General features: G+C 52.1%; 1 protein-coding gene across 1 annotated transcript in view; it reads left to right on the top strand.

The window, feature by feature from the left end:
- Tns1 (tensin 1) overlaps positions 1-22,641 on the top strand; it is a 209,002-nt gene extending 186,361 nt beyond the window's left edge. Inside the window, exons 23-33 of the mRNA XM_032901325.1 lie at positions 4,658-4,856; positions 7,141-8,210; positions 11,062-11,148; positions 11,909-12,040; positions 12,399-12,491; positions 13,075-13,152; positions 14,785-14,856; positions 15,090-15,258; positions 15,994-16,062; positions 16,405-16,437; positions 18,242-22,641. Of these exons, the coding sequence (XP_032757216.1) occupies positions 4,658-4,856; positions 7,141-8,210; positions 11,062-11,148; positions 11,909-12,040; positions 12,399-12,491; positions 13,075-13,152; positions 14,785-14,856; positions 15,090-15,258; positions 15,994-16,062; positions 16,405-16,437; positions 18,242-18,386 (2,147 nt within the window). The 3' untranslated portion in view covers positions 18,387-22,641. The remainder of the gene's footprint in view (positions 1-4,657; positions 4,857-7,140; positions 8,211-11,061; positions 11,149-11,908; positions 12,041-12,398; positions 12,492-13,074; positions 13,153-14,784; positions 14,857-15,089; positions 15,259-15,993; positions 16,063-16,404; positions 16,438-18,241) is intronic.
- The last annotated feature ends 247 nt before the right edge of the window (positions 22,642-22,888 follow it).

Here is a 22,888-nt window from a genome sequence, read left to right as displayed (position 1 = left end):
GTTTCCTTATCTCACGACCATTTTCATGAGTGGATCAGAATTATGTGCGGGACATTTTGAAAGGGCGGAACACAGCTTTCTGAGACCTTATGACTCAAGAAGTAACATGTTGGGTGGACATGCATGTGGGATGACATTATCTTGGTAAATCCTGGGCAGAGAGTGAAGAAGACAGAAATGGCATACGTGGGCTCTGGGCTCAGAGGTCATAACATGTGTCTGTGTGTCCGTGCGTGCGTGTGTGCGTGCGTGCATGTGTGTGTAAAAGCCTAAGGTTAAGGAGGGACGTCTTCCTCTGTCACACCCCACTTTGTTTTCTGGGACAAGGTCTCTTGCTGAACCTGGATCTTGTCATTTTGGCTATGCTGGCTGATTACCGCGCTCCAGGAATCCCCGTTTCCAACTCCCTTCTTTCCTGGTGCTGGGATTGCAGACACTTGCCCCTGCTCTCAGTGGGTGACGGGTTCAAACTCAGGTCCTCATCCTTGAGCAGTAAGCTCTTCACCCACTAAGCCATCTCCCTAGTCCTTAGATTGTTTGTTTTCCCCTAGAAACTAAAAAACAAAACAAGAAAACAATAAAACGACGGCACAGAACCTGTGCATGGTGTTTGTACATGTGGTCTAGAGTCAGGTTAAACAGGCCTTGAGGGGACAATGTCACATTATTTTTTTCCTATTCATAACAGAGCTGAGAGGAAGGCAGTATAGACTCCATTTTATTAACAAAGGGGAGTTGATGACTTGCCAGACCAGTAGGGATGGGGGCAGGGCTGAGAATCTGTATCATTTTGGCATATGGGGGGCTGCCCCTTCCGGTGGGCACACATAGTGCAAGGGGTACCTGAACAACTGAGTGGGGAGGAGGGAAAGAGAGCTTGCCATGGTGGATTTGGGAAGGCTTTCTGTGTCTCTATTTGTCCCTGTGGTTCCATGAGGACAGATTTGGCATAAAGGAAGACATTGTTTCTGGGGACTCTGATCTGGTTTTGGAAGCATTAGGGACCGAGGATCTAAGAATGAGTGAGGTCCCAGGGCAGGCAGAAGTCTTATCCTGAGGCAGAAGTGCTTCGGGGCTGAGAGGGGGCTACATGTGTCCCATACTAATGCTAGCTCTAGATTTGGGGCTCACAGGGTCTCTTCACTCCCCTCTCCACCACCATGTCTTTTTAAAAAAGATTTATTTATTTATTATATATAAGTACACTGTAGCTGTCTTCAGACACAGCAGAAGAGGGCATCAGATCTCATTACAGATGGTTGTGGGCTACCATGTGGTCGCTGGAATTTGAACTCAGGACCTCTGGAAGAGCAGTCAGTGCTCTTAACCACTGAGCCATCTTTCCCACCCTACCACCATGTCTTTAATACTGTATGTATGTATGTATGTATGTATGTATGTATGTATGTATGTATGTATGTATGTTTTGTGAGCTGGATCACACATGCTAGGCAAGTGTTACACTACAGAGGCCTTCTCTCCACCCCATATGTCTTCATTTTATCAGGGTTGGCAGTACTGGCCTCTTTCCTTCAGCCCAAGGCTTTTTTTCTAGGTGATGGACTTAGGAATATAGGTGAAGAGCATAGTCCCTGACTGCAGAGTAAGTCACCCTTGTATTCCATTTCTCCCAGCCACCAACAACCACTTGGAATGGGTTTGGGTTCTTGGAATATTCTCCATGAAGTGCCCTCCCTGGCTCCGCTTTTCCTGCCCGCCCCTGCTTGGTGGCCTATGGGTCAGCTGCTCCCTAGGAGACTGGATGGGGAGGAGTCCTGACCACCATCCCCCACCCCACCCCAGGCGAGGAATGTGCAAGGGCGGAGGGAGGTTGAGGTCAAAGACCAATGTGGAACCAACTAAAATTCCCAAGAACTGAAAGGACATGTCCCTTCTCACGTGCCTCCGTCCCAGGCAGGTGAGTGTTTTTATTCCACACTGACAGGGAAATGGAGCCCAATAGGCACTTGGCTGGGGCAGAGTCACTACCTAGGTTGATTGGGCGTGACTCTGTTCCGACTGGGGGTTTTCTCCTAGCTTCCAGTTGGCAGAATATGGGCGTTTTAAAAAGAGAATTTAGCATAGAGCATGGTGCTTACCTAATATGTGGGTTGAGGTCTTGGCAGAAGCCCATGGTTCATTCTAGTAGGTGATTGAAAGGTGCAGGCATAGAGTCCTGTGGGCTCCCTAGCAGGGCGGGAGCTGTCCCTGCCCACCCAGAAGGAGCCAGTACAGCTGGGGATAAATGGAGGATGGGCTGGGTACCTATGCCACCTCATCTTCTCCCTCCCTGTCTCCCTGTCTCCCTTCCTTCCCTGCCAGGGAAGACCTAACCACTCCAGCCAAAGGCCAAAGCCATCTGGAGTCCTAGAGCAAGAGACCTGCAGGGAAGCAGGTAAAATATAGCCACTGGGATGTAGATAAGGGTGGAGTGGGAGAGCGCAGGAAAGACGGTCAGAGCACCAGTGTAGGTTTCAACCTGGGTTTTAAGGAGTAAAGACAGCAGAGTGCATGTATTGGGTTTGACTTCTTAGGCAAAGTGATATCTGGATGGGGCTGGAAGGTAGGATCATGTGGCTCTGAATTCGTAGATTAGGTATACTCAGAGGCCTCTGTGCAGGCGCTGTGGCTGGTGCTAGGAGCCCTTAACAGGCAAGTGATAGCTGTGGGTTACAGGGCTCTCTGGGTGAGAGGATGGCTGTGTGTCATGGGGAAGCCAGTGGAGCTGTGCTGAGTGGCAGGGATGGTGAGGGACAGGCCACTGGCTTCCCAAGTTTGGATGGCCTTATGACCTGTGAGTAACAGCTGGCTGGAAGGCTATCTGCTGGGTACCTATGCCACCTCTGCCTCATACTGGCTACCCACTGGGTACTTAGTTCTCCAAATCTTACTGACCTCACACGACTCTTGGCTGGTTTTGTCACTATCGGTGACCACATCGATCTGGCATTTCTCTGGCTCATGTGCTAGTGTCCCCGTGAGACTGTGGGTCCCCTTGGGTGAGCTAGAACCTGTATTGTGAGGTTGGAGACATGGTGCTAGTCACAGCTGTAGGCTGACTCTGTGTCCTGAGCAAATTACTCGGCTTCTCTGGGCTGAGGTCAGAGTCAGCACTCTGACCACTGACAAATTCACCTGATACCTAGTTTCCTAAAGAACATCCTGTCGCAAACAGCCGTAGCTGTTGTTTGCAGACACCGTCATGCGTGACGACTGGCTTGAGTGATTGCGACAGAGACCTTCTGACCTTCCCACCTAAGCTATTTACAGAGAACCTGGCCAGTGCTGCGTCACAGGACCTCAGAGCCTTTCCTCCTCCACAGTGCCAGGGTCTGGGGAGGCCAAAGTTCAGACCTCTGTCAGGTTGGCCTGTGACACCCGTGAAGTGAGTGGTGGTAACCTGAGCTGCTAAGGAGTGCTCTGCTGGCTCTCCCCACCAGCCGACTTCCAGCTCAGCGTGCCCAGCACCTTCAACACCAGGGGTTGGGTGTGGATGGTGGGGAGCCTCTTATGGAGTATGGTCTGGACAACCAGGTAACTCCCTCCTTCCCAAGCTAGGTTTTCCTCTAGTCCGGAGAGAGCAAGCTATTGATGTATTTGTCTTAACTTTCCTTCATCCGTCTGTCCTGAGGAACTTGGGGAGGGGCTCTCTGAGGTCACTGTAGTCCTGACTCTCAAGGGCTGCAGGGCCTGGCTCTCTCAGGATAGCAGCATTTCCCCGGCTGGCTGTGGTGAATTTTATGGTTATGGCAACTAGGCATTTGTGCTTAGATCTTGTCTCTCTGGGGCAACAAAGATAGTGGAGGGATCCTAGGTGGTAGCAATGACATCCACCTCCTCTATACGATAATGTCCCTGGAGAAGCCCAGAACACTGATTCTTGTTCTAGTTTGTATAGGGCTGGTTTCAGGGCTGGCCACTGAGGCCATGGGAGCCTGGTTCCGATAGGCCTCAGTCTCATCATCTGTCAAATGGCCTTTCTGTCATTAACGTTACTCTGAACACTAGGTGGGGGATACTGTGTATGAAACCCTTCTGTAGAGGGCCTGGCATGTTGGTTGTACCACAGTGGACACAGAATTGTCTGGTTCTACGCAGTCACAGGGCTCTCCAAATAAGTCTTCCATGGAACATTGAGTGTGTTGTGCAGACATGGGTGGGGCGTCTTGGTAGGAAGGCGTTGGTGAGCGTGCAGTAGCTGACTGGCGCTGGGTATTGCTTGACTAGCAAGCTGGGTGCTATCCCCAGATATGGACGGAGGTGATGACTTTGGGGCTACTCTAGGAGACTGAGCATCTGGTGACCATGATGGGGCTGGGCAGAAATGAGGCTGCAAAGAGGAGACCGGCCTTGGACAGGCATCTGAGTTCTTAGGGGGAAGAGCTGGTGGCCCTTTGCAGAGGCAGAGCCTAGAGAAGCAGAGGCACCTGGAAGCCAGTGCTCCTTAAAGCTCGCCTCAGGCTGGGGAGTAAGGGTAAACAGGAGCCTCAGTAAAGCACCCCAGTATCCTGTGGAGGGTTTCCATGCTGACTCTTTCTCCTGCTGGCCTGGGGTAGGTGTGTGTGCTGGCCGGGTGTGTGTGTGTGCGCTGTATTCTCTGGCAGGGTGGGTGGATTCCTACCACACCTGTGTTTATTTGTTGTCTCTTTCCTTCTAGAGCCCCGGAGCTATGTGGAGTCCGTTGCAAGGACAGCAGTGGCAGGCCCTCGAGCTCAGGACTCGGAGCCTAAGAGCTTCAGTGCACCAGCCACCCATGCCTATGGCCATGAGACACCCCTGAGAAACGGGACTCCCGGAGGCTCCTTTGTCTCCCCCAGCCCCCTTTCCACAAGCAGTCCCATCCTCAGTGCTGACAGGTAAGCCAGGAATGGGGAGCACAGGGTGAGAATCTGGGCCTGAGGCCTCTGGGATCTGCCTAGACTGAGGATGGGCACGATCTCATGGAGACTGCTACACTTTGAAGGCACTTTCTCGAGGCTTGGGGAGAGAGTATTTCTAAGCACTCAGCTTCATTCCACCTGAGAGAAAGGGACCAGTGAGCAGTCCTTCCTGTGGTTAATCTCCCAGTGGTAGCCTCTAATGTGCGGGAGCTCCACCTCAGGCAGGCTGCCTTCCTCAAAGCTTCAGGCAGTCACCTACTTTCTGTTGCAGTCTTAAGAATTAAGATTTGCTGGTTCCATTTTTCAGAAGAGGCAGGTGAGGCTCAAAGCGGGCGGTAGCTGAGCAGTAGCTTCAACCCACAGGTGTCTGTGTCTGGAGGCTCTCTCGCTCTCGTTCTCGCTCGCTTTCGCTCTCACCCTCTCTCTCTCTCCATCCCTCAGACCTGAGTGATAGGCTTAGACAGGAGCTACCTGTGCACAGCGTGGACCAGAAACAGAGTACTTGGGGTACAAAGCAGGGGCAGTTACTTCTAGTCAGGGAAGCTGGGGAGGGGCGGGGTTAAAGGATGGCGCTATGTAGCAGAAACCCAGCAGGATGGCAGGATGTCTTGGGGTGAAGATATAGGTCAGAGGGACAGAGGACTAGGGTGCATGATGTAGGCAGGAGGGCAGCTCAGAGCATCCAACCCATGAGCACTACTCAGGGAGGCGCATCTCGATGGACAGGTGCTACTGGCATCCATCTGAGTGAGCCAGGTAGGGAGAGATTGGGATTCCCAGGGCTGGGTGCACCTTCAGAAGAGTTCCTGCTTGGGGTACACCTGGGAGCTTCGAGGATGAGTGCTGAGAGCGAGACTCCATGTTATGATGGAGAGGTTGAAATGGGTTTGGGCAAGGTCTAGAGGCAGAATGCCAGGCAGGGGAGGACGAAAGCAGCATAAATACAAGTCTCCATGACAGGGGAGACCCTGCCTGCCCCCTTTCTCTTCTGGAACCCACTGCCCTTGGTGCTGGGACCCCCCAGAGCCTTCAGACTCCAGCTTCCTTCCTTCACTGGGGTCAGTTTGCTACTCACACCCACACTGGCCACGCTCTGACCCCTGCCCAGGGTGGCAAGAGATGAACCCTTCATCTAGGTACACTCCCAGTCCACCTTTATCTAGGTATTCTCCCTACACTCCCAGTCCACCTTCATCTAGGTATTCTCCCTACGCTCCCAGTCCACCTTCCTTCCCTCGCACAAGGTGGAGGCCACCTGCACCAGGAATGGAGTGGCAGTAGGGGTCCAGTTCTCCCGTTCGCCCTGGTTTCTTCCTCATACTGCCCCTGTACCCAGCTGGCTCCTTCCAGGGTTCCAGAAACTCTAGAACTCCACCATAGGATCCCCCCACTCTCATTACCACCCTTCACCTCTGTGCAACATGGTGCAGCCTGCTGCAGCTCTGCCTTATCCCTTCCTGCCCCTGCCTCTTGCTGGTCCTAGAGCACAGCCTCTTCTACCTGACCCCCAGCTCTGTAATGACATTTCTTTCCCCGGGGCTGCGAAGCATCAGGCACTTGCCACCTGCCTCTGGTGGCTGCTTTCCCTGGTCTCTGGGCAACCTTGATCTATTCTATAACATCCATGAACCAAGTCCTGGGTCCACAGCTTGTACTGACACAGGAGCTTCATGCTTGTGCCATTAGGGGTGTGTGTGTGCTAAAGATAGACTTTGCAATAATCCAAAGTCTCCTGATTCAGGATACTACCTTATGTGACTTTTTTCTTTGCTTTCTGGAGTCACCTAGGAATGAAAGGCCAATTTTAGCACTCCAAGGAAATGATAAAACACCCATTGAAACTGAGTCAAGTTGGCCCCTGATGGGAATAGAGCCAAGGGATGTGACCATCTCTCTTAAGTTTCTGTGGTGCTGAGGGCTTACACTAGGACAGCTGCCTTTAGTTTCCCTAGGGCTGCTTTGCTATGATTGGCGGGTCAGTAAAGAAAGTGTGGGTTTTGGAATCAGATGCAGCTGAGTTGAAAGCTTGCCTTTTAGACCCCTGTGGTCCTGAGTTTACTCCTTAAGCTCTCTGACCCTCGATTTCTTCTTCCGCTGCTGCTGGCTCCATTATGTAATGAATAAAAGCCCTGACTTCCTCTTCACTGAGTGGAGCTCTTACTGTTCTTAGTGCTTGAAGGATGCTGGCCACTCAGCCGAAGTCCACCCTTTATTAAGAATCATACACTGACCTTTCTACCTGTCATCTCTCTCTCTCTAGCACTTCCGTGGGCAGTTTCCCATCAGCGGGGAGCAGTGACCAGGGTCCCCGGACACCCATCCAGCCCATGCTGGACTCCAGCATTCGCTCAGGCAGCTTGGGGCAGCCAAGCCCTGCAGCCTTGAGTTATCAGAGCTCCTCACCTGTCCCTGTTGGTGGCAGCAGCTACAGCAGCCCTGACTACTCCCTTCAACCATTCAGCTCTTCTCCAGAAAGCCAGGGCCAGCCACATTTCAGTGCGGCCAGCGTCCACATGGTACCTGGGAGCCCTCAGGCACGACACAGGACAGTGGGCACCAACACTCCACCTAGTCCCGGTTTTGGTCGGCGGGCCATCAACCCCACCATGGCTGCCCCTGGTAGTCCCAGTTTGAGCCACCGACAGGTGATGGGTCCATCTGGTCCAGGTTTCCATGGTAACGTGGTTTCTGGCCACCCAACCAGTGCAGCGGCGGCTCCTGGAAGTCCCAGCTTGGGCCGGCACCCAGTGGGAAGCCATCAAGTTCCAGGTCTCCACAGCGGTGTGGTCACTACTCCAGGGAGCCCAAGCCTGGGCCGACACCCTGGGGCCCACCAAGGGAATCTGGCCTCCAGTCTCCATGGCAATGCAGTCATTAGCCCTGGGAGCCCCAGTTTGGGCCGGCACCTGGGTGGGTCTGGATCTGTGGTTCCTGGAAGCCCCAGCTTGGACCGGCATGTAGCTTATGGTGGCTACTCTACCCCCGAGGACCGAAGACCCACACTGTCCCGGCAAAGCAGTGCCTCAGGCTACCAGGCTCCTTCCACACCGTCATTCCCTGTTTCTCCTGCCTACTACCCTGGCCTGAGCAGCCCTGCCACCTCACCCTCGCCAGACTCAGCAGCCTTCCGGCAAGGGAGCCCCACACCAGCCTTACCAGAGAAGCGGAGGATGTCAGTGGGAGACCGGGCAGGCAGTCTCCCCAACTATGCTACCATCAATGGGAAAGTGTCCTCCTCGCCTGTCGCCAATGGCATGGCCAGCCCCAGTGGGAGCAGCACCGTTTCCTTCTCTCACACGCTTCCAGACTTTTCCAAGTACTCGATGCCAGGTGTGTCTCTTCTCTTACATTTCTACTCCCCCAAAAGTCGGGACGTCTGTCCCAGCCATCCCTTGGCAGATGACTGTGGGTGGGTCATCAACTCGTAGGCCTGAGTTCCTTGTTCTGTAGCGGGGATTGTATCTTTAAAGTATGGCTGGCATAGGGTTGCTGTGATGACGGTGTGCAAGATGAGGAGGATGGAATAACAAGCAGAAGCGTATGTTGTTTGGATGGCTGTCCCTGTCATAGCCTCCTACTGAGCACATGCCGTGTGGCAGCCTGGGCTACAGATTCATTTAAGCCCCCGGCCCACTGCAGAAGTAGGTGTTGTTAAGTTTGCTTCATACAGGAGCACTCTAAGGCTCACCGAGTTCCCGGTGCCTGACTGGCACTCATTACACAGTTAACCGATGGCAGAGCTGACTTCCAGTCCAGGGCCACACTGTCCCCAGAGGAGTGCTCTTGGGGCAGAGGAGATGGCTCAGTGGATAAAACACTTGCTGCACCAACATGGGGACCTGAATTTGGATCCTTAGGACCCTGTGAAAACTGAACACAGGAGTGTCTATAACCTAGCACTCCTGTGTTGGGATAGGAGGTGGAGACAGGAGATTCCCCAAAAGCTTGCAGGCCGGCTAGCCTGGCATATGCAAGAGTGAGCAACACACCCTGCCTTAAACAAGGTGGCAGGCAAGGAGTGACACCCAAGGTTGTCCTCTGACTCCTACGTGCAGGTTGTGATGCGCACACACACACACACACACACACACACACACACACACACACACACACACACACGTGTGCGACTTAACACAACTGCGAGACTCCACTGTCCTGGAGCACTATGCTGTTTGCCAGCCCCACACATGAGTGAACGGTGGGCAGGTGGTGGGTGGGACAGAGTAACGTGAGAGGTGAGGTGTTTTTAGCAGAGCCAAGTCTGAGCAGACCCGCTTCCCACAGGATAAGTTCTTCACTCAAGCCTACTCTTTCCTTCCATGGAGACGGTTCATTCTCCAAACACAGTTCAAGCTTCAGATGATCCACATTTTCTTAACCAGACTCGGTGTGCAGAGACCCCAGAGCTTCTTGTGTCCAAGGAAGATGCAGAAAATTATAAACAGCCTGGGGTGGACCTGAGGCACCCTGGCTCTCTGTCCTGTGTCTTTCCCAGGTCCTTCCAAGCTGCCAGGGACACTTAGAGTGACCCTGCACTCCCTTGCTTCCTGCCGCCTACCAGGGACATCTGGTTCCCAGCCCCGATCCTTGAAGGATGTGAAGTTTCTAGGAGTTAGGACACTTCCTGTTTCCCACCATCTTGCCTACTTAAAATAGCCTTTGGAGTCAACACAGGAAGACACACGGGATTGCAGTCACATCTGACAGCTCCCTAGATCAACCATGGCTGAGCTTCAGAGGAGGGTCAGGCGCCTACAGCAGATGCGTTCTCTAGCTGTGCAGCCTGGGAAGGGAGCTTAGTCCCCTCAGGCTACTGGAGATGGAGAGAACCAAGGCCCTTAGCTGCAGCTGCAGGCTCCTTCTCCCCTAACTTGGTAGCACCTTCAACACTATGTCCCCTGCTTCAGTGTCTCACAGAGAACTGTAGAACTGTGAAAGTGGATTTTCCCCTTTTCTTCTTCTTCTGGCCCTGGCCCCTTTGCTTTTTTTTTCTGCTTTGTGATAAAGGGTGAAAAGTGTTGGTGGAAAGCAAGACTAAGTTCTAAGTCCACAAAGTGGTTCAGTGGTTGCAATTCACAATGACCTGTTAAGTATTTTGTGAAGAACTAAGGTTGAGCTTGGAGGCTCAGAGCACAAAGACAAGGAACTAGGCATGGTAACTCTCATCTATAGTCCCAGCACTGAGGGGAGGAGGAAGGCGCATGACATGTTCCTGGGGAATGCCACAGTTGGACTCAATCTTGTTCAAACAGCTCTACAATGTAATGTTCTGATAAAGAGGCTATGGCCTATAAAATACCCGGATAGAGACATCATCTGGCTGAGTGTGAAACACTATAGATGACCACTAGAGTACTTGCCATTCCCTAGTGGTCTATATGTTGGAGGATAGGAGTAACTTGCGGCCTTACTTATGTAGAATGCTACTTTCATTGAGGGGTCAAGAGAGGATGAGCCACGGAGAAAGGCATGGGTCTTCTTGCCCTTGCTCATGGATGGTTGACCGAGGCTGGGAGATGGAGCACAAGGAGAAGGGACTAGAGAGTTATCAACTTGTGGGAAGGAAGTGCAGAAGGTGTCCTTAGAATCTTCTAGGCACAGGGAATGGGGTGGGGAAGGGTTTTTCACCAGCTCAATGGATGCCTTGCCAGGTCCTTTAACCACTGAAAGGTCAGGTAATGACTGTGACTAGCAGGAGGCAGACTGTGGGAGACGGCAGCTGGGTACCTCCCGCCACATTCTGTGTTATTTGAGGATCCAGCTTTCTGGTTTATTTTCTGGGGTGACACACACTTGTTGGCTTAGAAGAATGGAAGTAAATTCTGTCATAGCAAAGGCCAGAGATCACAACCCAGATTTGGCAGGGACTCTGACGGAGTGCTGTTTTCAGACCCTCCTCACGATTCTGATGATGGTGGTCCTGTGTCTCTTGACTTACAGGTGTCCCTGCTTTCTCCTGGTACAGTCCACATGTGGCTGCTGTCTCTTTGTCACCTTGAAAGGAACTCATCATTGTTTTAGGGTTCATCGAAGTCTGGCACGTCTTTGTCTAAATCTGATTGTATCAGCAAGGACCCTCTTTTCAATAAGGCCACATTTATAGGTTCTGGGTGTTAGGGTGTCAACTTCTTTTGGGGAGCATGCAGTTCAATTTTAAAACTTCCTTTGTTTCCTCCCTTAGATAATAGTCCGGAGACACGGGCTAAAGTGAAGTTTGTCCAGGACACTTCCAAGTATTGGTACAAGCCTGAGATCTCCAGAGAGCAGGGTGAGTTGGGGATGGCATTGTTAGCTTAGGGCTCCATCAGAAGACGTCATGAACTCCTGCTCGTCATGTCTGCCTTGAGCAAGAACTCATTCCTTTTTGCAGTAGGTGGTGGTCTGAGAGACGAGGCTGGGATCAAAGTCAGACAGGAAAAAAAACCACTTCCTGTGTAGAAGGGGGTTATCAGGAGCAGAGCCTTGGAGAGGTCTAGCAAAGCCTTGGTTTTCTGAGGCAAAGTTAAAGGCCAGCCAAGAGCATCTGAAACTATGGTATGGGTGATGATGATGATGATGATGATGATGATGATGATGATGATGATGATGATGGTGATGGTTCAGAATAAAAAATAAAAAAACCAAGTTTGAAATGTAGGTCCGAAGGTGAGGCTCACCCCAGGATGTCTGGTTATGGGATAAGGACCAGCAAGGAGGGTCTACAGGTCTACTCTTGGATTTTTTTTTTTGTAAATGAAGTTATAGACCAGTCCCACTCACGATTCGAATACTGTCTGCTTCCTGTTGTGTGGCTTGGCTGAGTAGCGGCTGCAGACAGCATGGCTGCCAACATTGGGTGGTCCATGGTCATCATCAGAGACAGGCACTTTACGTGGTACGGGAGGGCCCACAGGAGTGCTTCCTTACGTCATGACATCAAAGAATGTCATCTCAAGAGGCAAGAGAGTTCTCCAGGTCCATGGGACTCAAGCTAAGTCAGTACTAATGGTTTCTTGATGGCTCTCCTCTTCTGTCTCCTCTCCTTTCAGCCATTGCACTCCTGAAGGATCAGGAGCCAGGGGCCTTCATCATCCGAGACAGCCACTCCTTCCGAGGGGCTTATGGACTGGCCATGAAGGTGTCCTCACCCCCTCCAACCATTACTCAGCAGGGCAAGAAAGGTAGAGTCTTTTCCATGCCAGACTGGGGCTGGGGTTGGAGCTTCTTGCTTTCTTCAGACCCTTGGGTACTGAACAGGGTCCTTATTCACTGGGGCTGGTCCCTGAGAAGCTCTAGGAGACTGAGTGGTGGTTTTTGTGACAACAGACCTCTGGGACTTGGTGTATGTGAGGTGGTCCCTGGATGGATGGAGGGGAGTGAATGGTGATTCTCATCCCACGGGACTCTAGCCACCTTGTCTCAGTATCCCTGTCTCCCATCTCATTCTGCTGAATGCAGAAGCCATGGGACAGTGTTCGGAGGTGGTAGGAGGGCGCTGTAACAATGAGTGACCAATTTGTTTCTTCTTCTTCAATTCAGGAGACATGACCCATGAGCTGGTGAGGCACTTTCTGATCGAGACAGGCCCTAGAGGAGTCAAGCTCAAGGGCTGTCCCAATGAGCCAAACTTTGGTGAGCATCCTGGCTAGCCATTATGATCTCTGTTCTAGTCCTGGGGGCAGTGGCGGGGGGTGGTCTGACCCAAGTTCTTTTGTCTTGCTGCTGCCAGTCTTCCTGGGCATGGCTTTGACAGAAGGGAGGAACAGTTGCTATTTTTTTTTATAAAGTTTTATTGAAACCTGGCCGCACTTTCTAGTTACATACTGTGTGGTGTGGCTCCTCCTCTCTGTCAGTTCCCTTTCTGTATTTGTCCTGCTCAGTTGAGATGGACTGTCAGTACATTAAAAATAGCAGCAGTAAGAACAGCTGTCCTTCTTGGCCACCAGTATGTGAAAGTCACTATCTAGATGTCATGTTGTTCTGGTGTCATAGCAGTCCTGTGTGGTAGCTGTCACTCTCCCCATCTTGCATGTGAAGAACGTGTAAGTGCCACTTACATTCCCTAGTTAAGCGACAGAGGTGGGATTTGATGTCAGTTTTCCTACTCCAATGTTCCGATTGGAGTTCTGTAACTAGAAGGACTTAGGGGACATGGCTGTCAAGGAAAGTAGTTCCAGTCTCTCTTAGTCATTCCGCCTGGTTTTCTCCCCCACAGGCTCCCTTTCTGCCCTCGTCTATCAGCACTCCGTCATCCCACTGGCCCTGCCCTGTAAGCTGGTCATTCCAAGCCGAGGTAGGAGATATCCCCTCATGCTCTCTGCCCAGAATGAAGCCAGGGTGGAGGCAATGCTGGGGACCCCTCTCCCACATCGTCTATTAAAGAAGCGGGGAGGAAATGTTTATTAAAAAGCTTAACTCCAAGAACACCCGTTAATTGATTTGCCAGATTGTTCTCAAAAATATTCTGGTGGTTTAAAAAATCCACACTGAATTCTCAGAACAGGCCTCATCCCAGGGGAGATCTGAGAAGCAGGGGACAGGAACCCAAGGATTATGTCCTGGTACATAAGAGAGACTTCTGCTGCCAGTTGACCATGTCCATTCATGCAGCTTGACACATTGAATTATTGATAACCATTGACCAACATTATTAGCTTAAAAGTTCAAATGCAACTTCAACAAGTCTAGCAACCACATAATTTAGACACCAATTCAATTATATTTGTGTGGAACTTGCAAAATCCATTGATATTTAAATCCTGTAAACCGGCACCTCTCAGAACACAGTGCCTGAAGCTGCTGCTTGGGGGAACTTGCTAAAAGGCAGGGTTTTTCAAATTTTGTCAGAACCTCTGGGTCAGAGCCAGGTCTGGGCTGCAGATCTTCGGTCTGAGCAATTTAGGAGGTCGAGCTAGGTGGATCACAGGTTCAAGACCTGCTTTGACTTGCAGGGTGAGTTTAGGTTCGATTGGGCGACAACACAGAGATCTCAGAATAAAAAGACAAAGAGACGTGGAGATGTAGCCACACAGAGGTGCAGCAGAGCACTGGCCTTCCTGTGTGAGACCCAAGGCCAAGGCCCGGTGATAAGAAAGTAATGGAGTACAGCTGCGAGCAGGCCCAGCCGTCCGTATCCTAATGCACCTGTATAGCACCGACACAACCATCCCTCAATTCCCCTTCCTCCTCCTCCTCCTCCTCCTCCTCCTCCTCCTCCTCCTCCTCCTCCTCCTCCTCCTCCTCCTCCTCCTCCACCTCTTCTTTCTTTTTAAAAGTGCCCCCGCCTCCATGTTACATGGACCAGGCTGTCACAATATCCTGCCTCAGTCCCCAGTGTTCTGAGGTTACTGGCACATGCCACATTCCAGTTTCTGGCATCTTCAAAAGTTTCTTGTTGAAGTGTAGTTGGAGTAAAGCACGTGTTCTGCGTGGCATACAAAGTCACGTGTGCAGGTGCATATTGTGTGCTGGTTAAATCGAGCTCCTCAGTTCATCTGCCACGTGACTCTAACCCATCCCAGCGTGAGTTTGCGCTGTGTTGGGTGCAGTCACTCACTGGTTCCCACAAAGGCACACTGGTGTAAAATGAAATGCCTGCAGTCCCCAGTGCTCCTCCAAGCCTTGCTGTTTGTCACACGCTGGGTTTTTGGAGACCCAGGGACATGGGCACCATCACTGGCATTGTCATCTCATAGACTCTTAGCGGTGACTGCAGAAGGGATTTGAGCTTAGCTCTGCTGGACTCTAGAGCACCCCAGCGGTGTGCTGGGGCCTTGGTATCGTCTTATGTACACAGCGCCGTCTGCCAAGACCCACGGGGAAAGGGTATCTATTTCAGGAAGCATGTGCAGCGCTTGCCTTAGGCCCCGCCAGACTCGTTTAAATTACGGTTGGGTTTTAATTACTAATTGAATTTTTGTTTCAGACCCCACAGATGAATCAAAAGATAGCTCAGGCCCTGCCAACTCAACCACTGACCTGCTGAAGCAAGGAGCAGGTAAGTGTCACCTGAGATAGGACCGATGCCCACACTTGCCTTGCCCACCCCCCTGCCCTGTCCCCTCCCGCAGGTGCAAATTGGAATTCATTTCTGTGTGCAGTTGCATTGGCTCAAGGCTTGCCAGAAATTTGTCTGCTCCTGCCTCTGCGCGGTGGTTCTGAGGGATTGTCCCCCCCCCCCCGCCGCCCCACTCTAGCCCCCGTGACTCTCTCCGTCTCCATTTCTTCCAGCTTGCAATGTGCTCTTCATCAATTCTGTGGATATGGAGTCACTCACCGGGCCACAGGCCATTTCCAAAGCCACATCTGAGACTTTGGCTGCTGACCCCACGCCAGCTGCCACCATTGTTCACTTCAAGGTCTCTGCCCAAGGAATCACACTGACTGACAATCAAAGAAAGTAAGCCCCGTCTACCCCTCCCCCCACTTATGCACTTACTCATGCTCTTACTATCCCTGCACCCATTATCCACCTATTCATCCATCCATCTTCCCATCTACCCCCCCCCACTTATCTGTCCACCCGCCTACCCATCTACTCAACCATCTATCTACCCATCTATTCTTCAACCCATTCATCCATCCACGCACCAACTTACCCACCCTTGCATCCATCCACTTATACATCAGCCATTCATCAAACTTTTCCTATATGTGTGTATACATGGGTGCATCCCTCTACCCAACGGTTAACCATCCAGTCATCTGTCCATACTTCTAAAGAGCGGCCTGCTTCGAGCATGTATAACACAGCTGAAGAAAAGGCCTTGATTTTAATAGTAGAAGTTTTCACACTTTCACACTGTGTTCTCTCTCTCCGCCCCCCTCTGTCCCTCCCTCCCCCAGCCCATTCCCTTCCTCACGTATCATTTCTCAGTGCCAGTTCCCTCCCCAGACCCGAGCACTTGGGGCATGTGGGATACGTTCCTATGCCACGTCTGTGTGTTCCCATGTGGGGCTTATGTCCTGGTATGAGGATCTCCGGCCATCTTATTCATAAGAAGGGGCTTTGTGAACCTATGATGGACACGGTGATGGGGGGTGGCTGATGTGCAGCTGGTGGCAGGTGTGGTGGCAGGAGTGACAAAGCTGTCACTCCCACACTCACTCTGGCCCTCTGATATCTTTGTCACAGGCTCTTCTTTAGACGACACTACCCCCTCAACACTGTCACCTTCTGTGACCTGGATCCACAAGAAAGGAAGTAAGTGTCTCATAGGCAGGCACCTTTGCTCTGTCCCCTGCAGTGTGTGTGTGTTGTGGGCCTGTGTGTTCAGCCACAGCTTTGGTGTGTCCCGGACAGTGAGAGCAATCACGTTAGCAACTGCTCGAGTCTCCTCCTTCCCACAGACTTCAGTGCTCACATCTACACACTCTGCCATGTCCCCTCTCCACATGGGGGGTGGGTTGCAGCATCTTCTCCACTTGGATTACCCTCTGTGTGACCTTGGGGGATGTGTCTCCTTGAATGGGGGCTCCTCAGCCTCCTCCTGGCAGGGCTCCTGAGAGAGGCATTGACTTACTGTGGGCATTTTTTTCTCCACAGGTGGATGAAGACAGAGGGAGGTGCCCCTGCTAAGTAAGTGCACCTTTCCCCAAACCCGGCTGGTTGGCCATTACACTCTGCGGGGAAATCAGGGACAGGGCTGGGCTCTAGGCCAGGGGTCCAATAAGGGCCTGTATGCCAAGATCTCTGAGATTAAGAGAGAGAGAGAGGATAGCCTGCATCTTCATGCTAACAAAGACGTGTCTAGGCATGGAATCGGACCGATTTCTGGAGAGAAAAAGTACTTAAAACAGATGGGTGTATCTTGGGTAGATAGAAATGGGTTTAGAGGTTTGGGGAGGGGACAGGATGACTTTTAGACTTCAGGTTCCTGAGGACAGGGTGGGTGGAGTCTGTCAGTTGTTGAGTAAAAAAAGAGAGAGCAGAAGTGCCAGAGTGGGCCAAAGTGAGAGCACCTTGCTTGGGAATAGAGAGAACCAACTAGGGATCTAATCCAGAGGGACCATGTGGAAAGGAAGATGCCTCAGGCTTCTGAGACCTTCACAGAATCAAAAGGAACCTCACATTCCTGTGCCTTCCCATGTCACTGAGTCTCTTCATGCTACTGCCAGACAGGTAGACAGGCCACAACTTCCAGGAGGTCAGATGGCGGTATTCAGTGCAAGCACAATTGGCTGGGTGTCTATGCTGGCAGAGACAGGCAATGGCCTACTTGCTTCTACTCTGGGAACTCAGAGATGCCCCTCACCCTGCGGGGATCACCATATCATTCTGCTGTCAGCCAGCCAGGAGAGGGAGGTGCCCTGACCATCTCCTGGTTATTATCACAGAGCTTCACAGGTCCTGCAACAGTCAGGAGAATGAAGCTGTTTGAAGTACATACAGGATGTGTGCGTGTGCGTGTGCATGTGTGTGTGTGCATGTGTGCGTGTGTGTGTGTGTGTGTGTGTGTGTGTGTGTGTTTCCCCATCCTATGCATGTGCATGCCATGCTAATATGCATTTGCCGTGTGTCTCTGTGCAGGGGTGTGAATAGAGTGTTCGTTGGTGTGCGCTTGCACAGACACACACAGGCAGGCAGAAGCCAGCCTGGCTAATTTTAGCCGTGGGTGCCATGCATACCCAGCTGAGGGGTTTCCGTTGGCATTTCCAGCTGTCCTGATTTCCCCATCTCTCTCTAATTAGCAACACGACGGCCGGGAGGGGCCCTGAACTCACATTCTGTTCTCTGCTCTCATATTTTTAACTCTGTTTTGCAGAGAGAGAGATTGCTGGGTCACTCCCATTGGTGTTGGAGGGGGCAGGGGACAGGTGTGGGGTTCTTTATCCCTCCTATTTTCAGGGCTTCCCAGTGTCCAGAGCCAGGAGGGGGTGTGTGTGTGTGTGTGTGTGTGTGTGTGTGTGTGTGTGTGTGTGTAGACAGAGATAGAGAGATAGAGACAGAGAGATACAGAGACAGAGAGAGGAGATGGAGTGGGGTGTGGGGAGGGAGATGTAGAGTTGGGGAGGTGAGGACCTGCTCGTTCTTCCTCTCTGGCCACCTAGGAAGCATGTCCTGTAGGAACCCTCAGGTTGGGGTAGAGCTGAGAAAGAACCCAAAGAAACACTTGGACTCTTCCTGCCTCTTGTACAGTCTCCTTGCAGCCTTTCTAACAAGTCTTGTTACTTAAACCCATCTTCCACCCCTGCTCCCCAGGGGAATGTCACCTGTCCTGAAACAAAGCAAGGCACTGTCCCCAGGACTGTGGCTTTAAAGAGCTAGCCCCAGTTCTAGATGTTTGGAGAGGTGTCGGGGAGGGAGGGGCTGGAGAAGACAGGCTGGCTTGAGGCCCCTAGAGCCTGGGTCCTTACACAGGCATCCTCTCCCACCCCTGTAGGCTCTTCGGCTTCGTGGCCCGGAAGCAGGGCAGCACCACAGACAACGCTTGCCACCTCTTCGCAGAGCTTGACCCCAACCAGCCTGCGTCTGCCATTGTCAACTTCGTCTCCAAGGTCATGCTGAGTGCTGGCCAGAAGAGATGAACGAATCCTGGAGCCCTTGCCCGAGGCTGGGGCACTGGGGATGGGGTGTGTGGGGAGGGGATCTGCGAATCCTGACCACCTTGAATCCAGAACGAGGACTTTGGGTCGACCGTGGAGAAGGAGAGAAGAAAGTGCAATGCTGGGAGAGGGAAGTGAATTGTGGAGGGAGGGAGGGGAACGGGAGGAAGAGGAAGGAAGGAAGAAGAGAGGAACTCGAAATCCCCTGTACAGATGGAAGCCACACCTCCCAAAGCCTCTCCAGCTAGCTGGTGCCCCTCCCCCTCCGAGAGAATTGAGCTCCCACAGGCACACAACCCTTGGGGGGACCCTATTTCATGGAGTAACAAAAAAGCTCGTTCTCCCTAACCCTCCTGCTTTGAGAGAAGAAATCGAACTGAGGCTTCTTCTCTGGAGGTAAGGTTGCTGGTGGCCAGCTTATGACATCAAGCAGTGACACTTTTTCACATTTTGCTCACCCGAGGCACCCCTGGTCTGTGCTTGCTCTGACTCCTTGTCGCAGGGTCCAAATGTACTCCCACACGCTGATCGATACCTGCCTGTGTCCACTCACCTCAGATTACAAACAGCTGTGCTTTGTCTGTGTCCCCTGTGATACACATATACACACTGCCCACAGAACGCTAGGGATATAGGGTGGCAGGACCCCAGGTCAGATGACAAGCTGTCTCCTGCAGGAGTCTAGCTTATGGGTACAGAGTTCTCTCCGCACCTGCCCTCTAGTGGCTCTGGGGGCCTCCAGCCTGTCCTCCGCAGAGACTCTGGTACAGGGGGCATGGCCGCTAGCAGCATTCGAGCTGTTCTGTCTCCTGGAGACTGAAGTTGGCTTGGAGGAAGAGGTGATGCCCACAGTCTGGGGAAGAATACCCGTTAGGAAGGGAGGCATCTTTTTTTGCGATGTGGGGCTCACGGTGAATTGGGCATGCGCACTGTGCTGTGGGCTCATGAGTTGGGCATGCGCACTGACAATGCCCAGGACTGCCTTACTCCCTTCCCTCAGCCCAATTCTGGGCCAGCACTATCCTTGCACTTGCTCATCTTCTTGAAGCGTACTGGGGGATGGGGGCCGTGCCTTTCTGACCTATCCTGTCCTAAAGGGTCCTCATGTTCGCTTATCCCAGGAGCCTGCTTCCCGAAGTCCTGCCTAGGGCACCTGGGGGAACCCCTCCCCTCTGTTTTCCCCTCTGTAAGTGTTTTGGAGTCTGATGTTGCAGACACCCTCTGTCTGGGCTGCTCAGGGTGACATCAGAGCACCTCTGGGAATGCTGCTGGAGAACTACATGGTCCTCCCACAGTACCAAAGCTTCCCTGTTTCCCCTTTGGCCTCGGTCTCCCCAGCAGAACCATGCTGTCTGTGGGACAGGGGACAAAAGGTATGAATTTAGGCCAAAGGTCCTATGGTCCATTTGCGGGGTTGCGAAGGCTCCTGCCACTGCTCGGGCCTCCATTTAAGCGCATGGGGGTCCTCAGGGGTGGCATTGTACTGATATATAAATATATATAATATATACATGAGACATACTGATAGAATCTGTAAGCTAATAAAAAATATAAGAAAAAGGTTAAAAAAAGAATAGGTAAATTGACAAGAAATATTTATTGTTTTCCCATATTGCTTTATTGTCCCTGGCCACAAACTGTTCCTATCTGTTTTCTAACAGTAAGCAGTGCCTGACCTGCAGGGGGTCTTTATATTCCAAACAACCCAGGGCTAGCCTTGGCCTTGACCCTGGCCGTGGCTGCCCTAGGCTACATCTGTGGGATGGCATGCTCCAGTTCTGGCAAACGGCAGCACGGTTGCCAACATCCCGTATTTGTGGACAGCTAGCAGCTTCCGTCCCCTCAGGCCTGAGCCAGGGTGTATTTGGAGATCAGGGTGTGTATGGCCATGGTGTGGCGTCTCTTGGATTGTTTTCCTCCTCCAGGGAGCTTTGACTGTGTGGACATTGTTTAAGGAGCTAGAAAGAGGGCCGGTGAGGATCAGGAGCCCTCACTTCCCAAAGAATAAATGGGCTGAATGATCAAGGCTCTTCCAAGTGTCCTTCCCTCTGAGATACTCAAGGCAAATGTCTGGATTTCCCATTTCCTCATCCCCCTAACGAATCCTACTTCTCCCCATGATAGAAGGAGACGCTTCTCATCCCTTTCTTTGTAAATGAAAGACTCCCATGTAGTCTGGGGAGTCTCCTCCTAGCTGGAATGTTGTTCACTTGAGCCTTGGAGAAGCATCAGAGCCTCTGCATCCTGCCCTGGGCCAGACCCGAGTCTAGGATCAGCCTTCATGGATGGTCTCACCTTCCCATGCTGTGCTCAGGCCCAAGCCACGTGTGAGTCTCGTGAATGACCAAGGTAGATGCTAGCAAACGGGCGCCTCCTTCTCAGCCTGCCTCTAGGAAGAATGGACACCAGAGTTTGGCTTTTCTGGAAGAAGGGTGGAGGGGACCTCACTTCTTACAGTGGGAACCACACTGTTGTCTGCCCCCTTCCTAAGTGTGATTCTCACAGATGGGCTCCTGCACACTCGCACACGTGCGCGAGCACACACACACATACACACAGAGAGACCACTTGCACACAGAGCACTCCGTATGCAACTCTGTATTCTTGCCAAAGATTTCCTTTAAACGAGAGCACTTTTCCCCACTGCTCTTTTGTGAATGATCTGTTCTGTTGTTGTTTATTGTTGAATCTGTGTATCAACAGGGAGAGTGTTGTCCATTCTTAGACAGGAATGAAAGAGGGGGAGGGGAGACAGGAGAACATGGCGGCCAGCGATGCCCTTAACAAGACCCCTCAGGAACAGCCCAGGTACAAACGGCCTCCGGCCACTCGGAAGATCTGAGGTTGGAGGTAGATGGCAGAGAAGGGCACTGATGGAGCCAGGATTGGTGCCCGGGAAGTCCCCGACGGCTCTGGGGGTGGGGACAGGTGTGAAGACCTGGGTTGGAACAGGGTGGACATGAAGACTGGGAAAATTAACAGTTGCATACTGAAGTTGTTACTGTGGACCCCTGGCTACCCTGCCCTGCCATGTTTTAGGAAAGAATCCATATTTTAGTTTTGAAAGGGGGCATTTGAGTCTTCTCACCTGACCGCTTCCTAGCAGCTTAGCCTCAGGCATGATTGCCAGGATTCCTGATAGGCCCTGGCTTTGGAGAGTCCCTAGGGATAACCCCTCTGGGGGTGTAGGGAGGACACTGTGGCTGTGCATCCCTCTAATAAGGGGCTTTCAGGAGAGAGAACCCTCCTGCTGCTGGGAAGTGCAGGAGAGACAAGTGAGTGAACCGTATCCTTCCGGCTCTGGGTTTTCTTCATCCTACCTCCCGGGACATCTGACCCCCTTTCCCCAGCTTCAGATCTTGGGGAGATCCATCCAAGGGAATCAGCCCTCTCCTGCCTCCATGTCTTGGGTCCCTGAAGAGCTTGGAACCCAAAGCTAGGGCCCACCCCTGCACTTAGGCCTTGGATGAAGATCTTGAGACTGGTGTTTGTGTGGTCATTGGTGGACAGGATGTATGTGCGTGCGCGTGTGTGTAAGTGAGGGTGTGTGTGCGTGGTCTGCTTATCTCTAGGGAACTTCGAGGTGGGAAGTGGGAGGTGGGAGGTGGAGGGACCCAGTAGTGAGAAGAACTAGGAGGTGAGGCCTAATGGGCCGCAGATTGGTCATGTTTTAGTGCTGATGACAGAGGGGCCAGTCCCAGGGGAGGAGGCTTGGCGGGCCACTTTCTTGTCTCCTGTCTCATCAAACTTGGAGCGTCTCAGTCATTTTCCATGCCTGGGCCCCTCACAGCAGCAAGGCTACAGAAGTGCGACACACCCAGTGTGTGTCAGTGTTCACAGTCCAGCCCTCCCTGAGGACCCACATTTGGCTCGTATGTGTGTGAGCACGTTGGGGTGCGCATGAGGTATCTCCCCAGTCTCTTCCCTCTGTTGCCCGAATCAAAGGTAAGACGTCCCTCACGTCCTGATCATCCCAACTCTGCCTCCCAGGCCCTCTGCTGGGAAACCCACACCCGGAGTCCATGCCCTGCCCCCGCCCCCGGCTGTGTATTTATAGATGGAAATATACTTTATATTTTGTATCATTGTGCCTATAGCCTCTGCCACCTTGTATAAACCCTGATGTATGCTAAGTGTTCTGGACATGAATGTATGTACACTGATGCTGTCCCCTCTGTACAGCTGCTTACTCTCACCATCCATGTATGGCTTTATAAAGGATAAAGTTAAACACAAACCCAGGCTGTGACCTAGCTTTGTTGGGGCTCTGCTGGGGGGGGGGGCTCTTCATTGGGTAAGAGGTTTCTGTCCTGAATACCAGATATGAGGGTCTTCAATGAATACTTCTGGCAGCCCAAGCAGTGGCCCCCACCTTCTCAGTGTAAGTTACTCATCTGGACGCCTAGCTGGAAAAGAAGTTCAAAGAAAGAAAGAAGGGCTGGACTGACCTCGGTGAGCAGACAAATGGTCCCTTAACAGCGTTG

Source organism: Rattus rattus, chromosome 4, assembly GCF_011064425.1.
Source record: "Rattus rattus isolate New Zealand chromosome 4, Rrattus_CSIRO_v1, whole genome shotgun sequence".
NCBI classification, from domain to species: domain Eukaryota; kingdom Metazoa; phylum Chordata; class Mammalia; order Rodentia; family Muridae; genus Rattus; species Rattus rattus.
The sequence above is the reverse complement of the archived record's forward strand: the minus strand, read 5'-3'. Positions and strand labels throughout refer to the sequence as shown.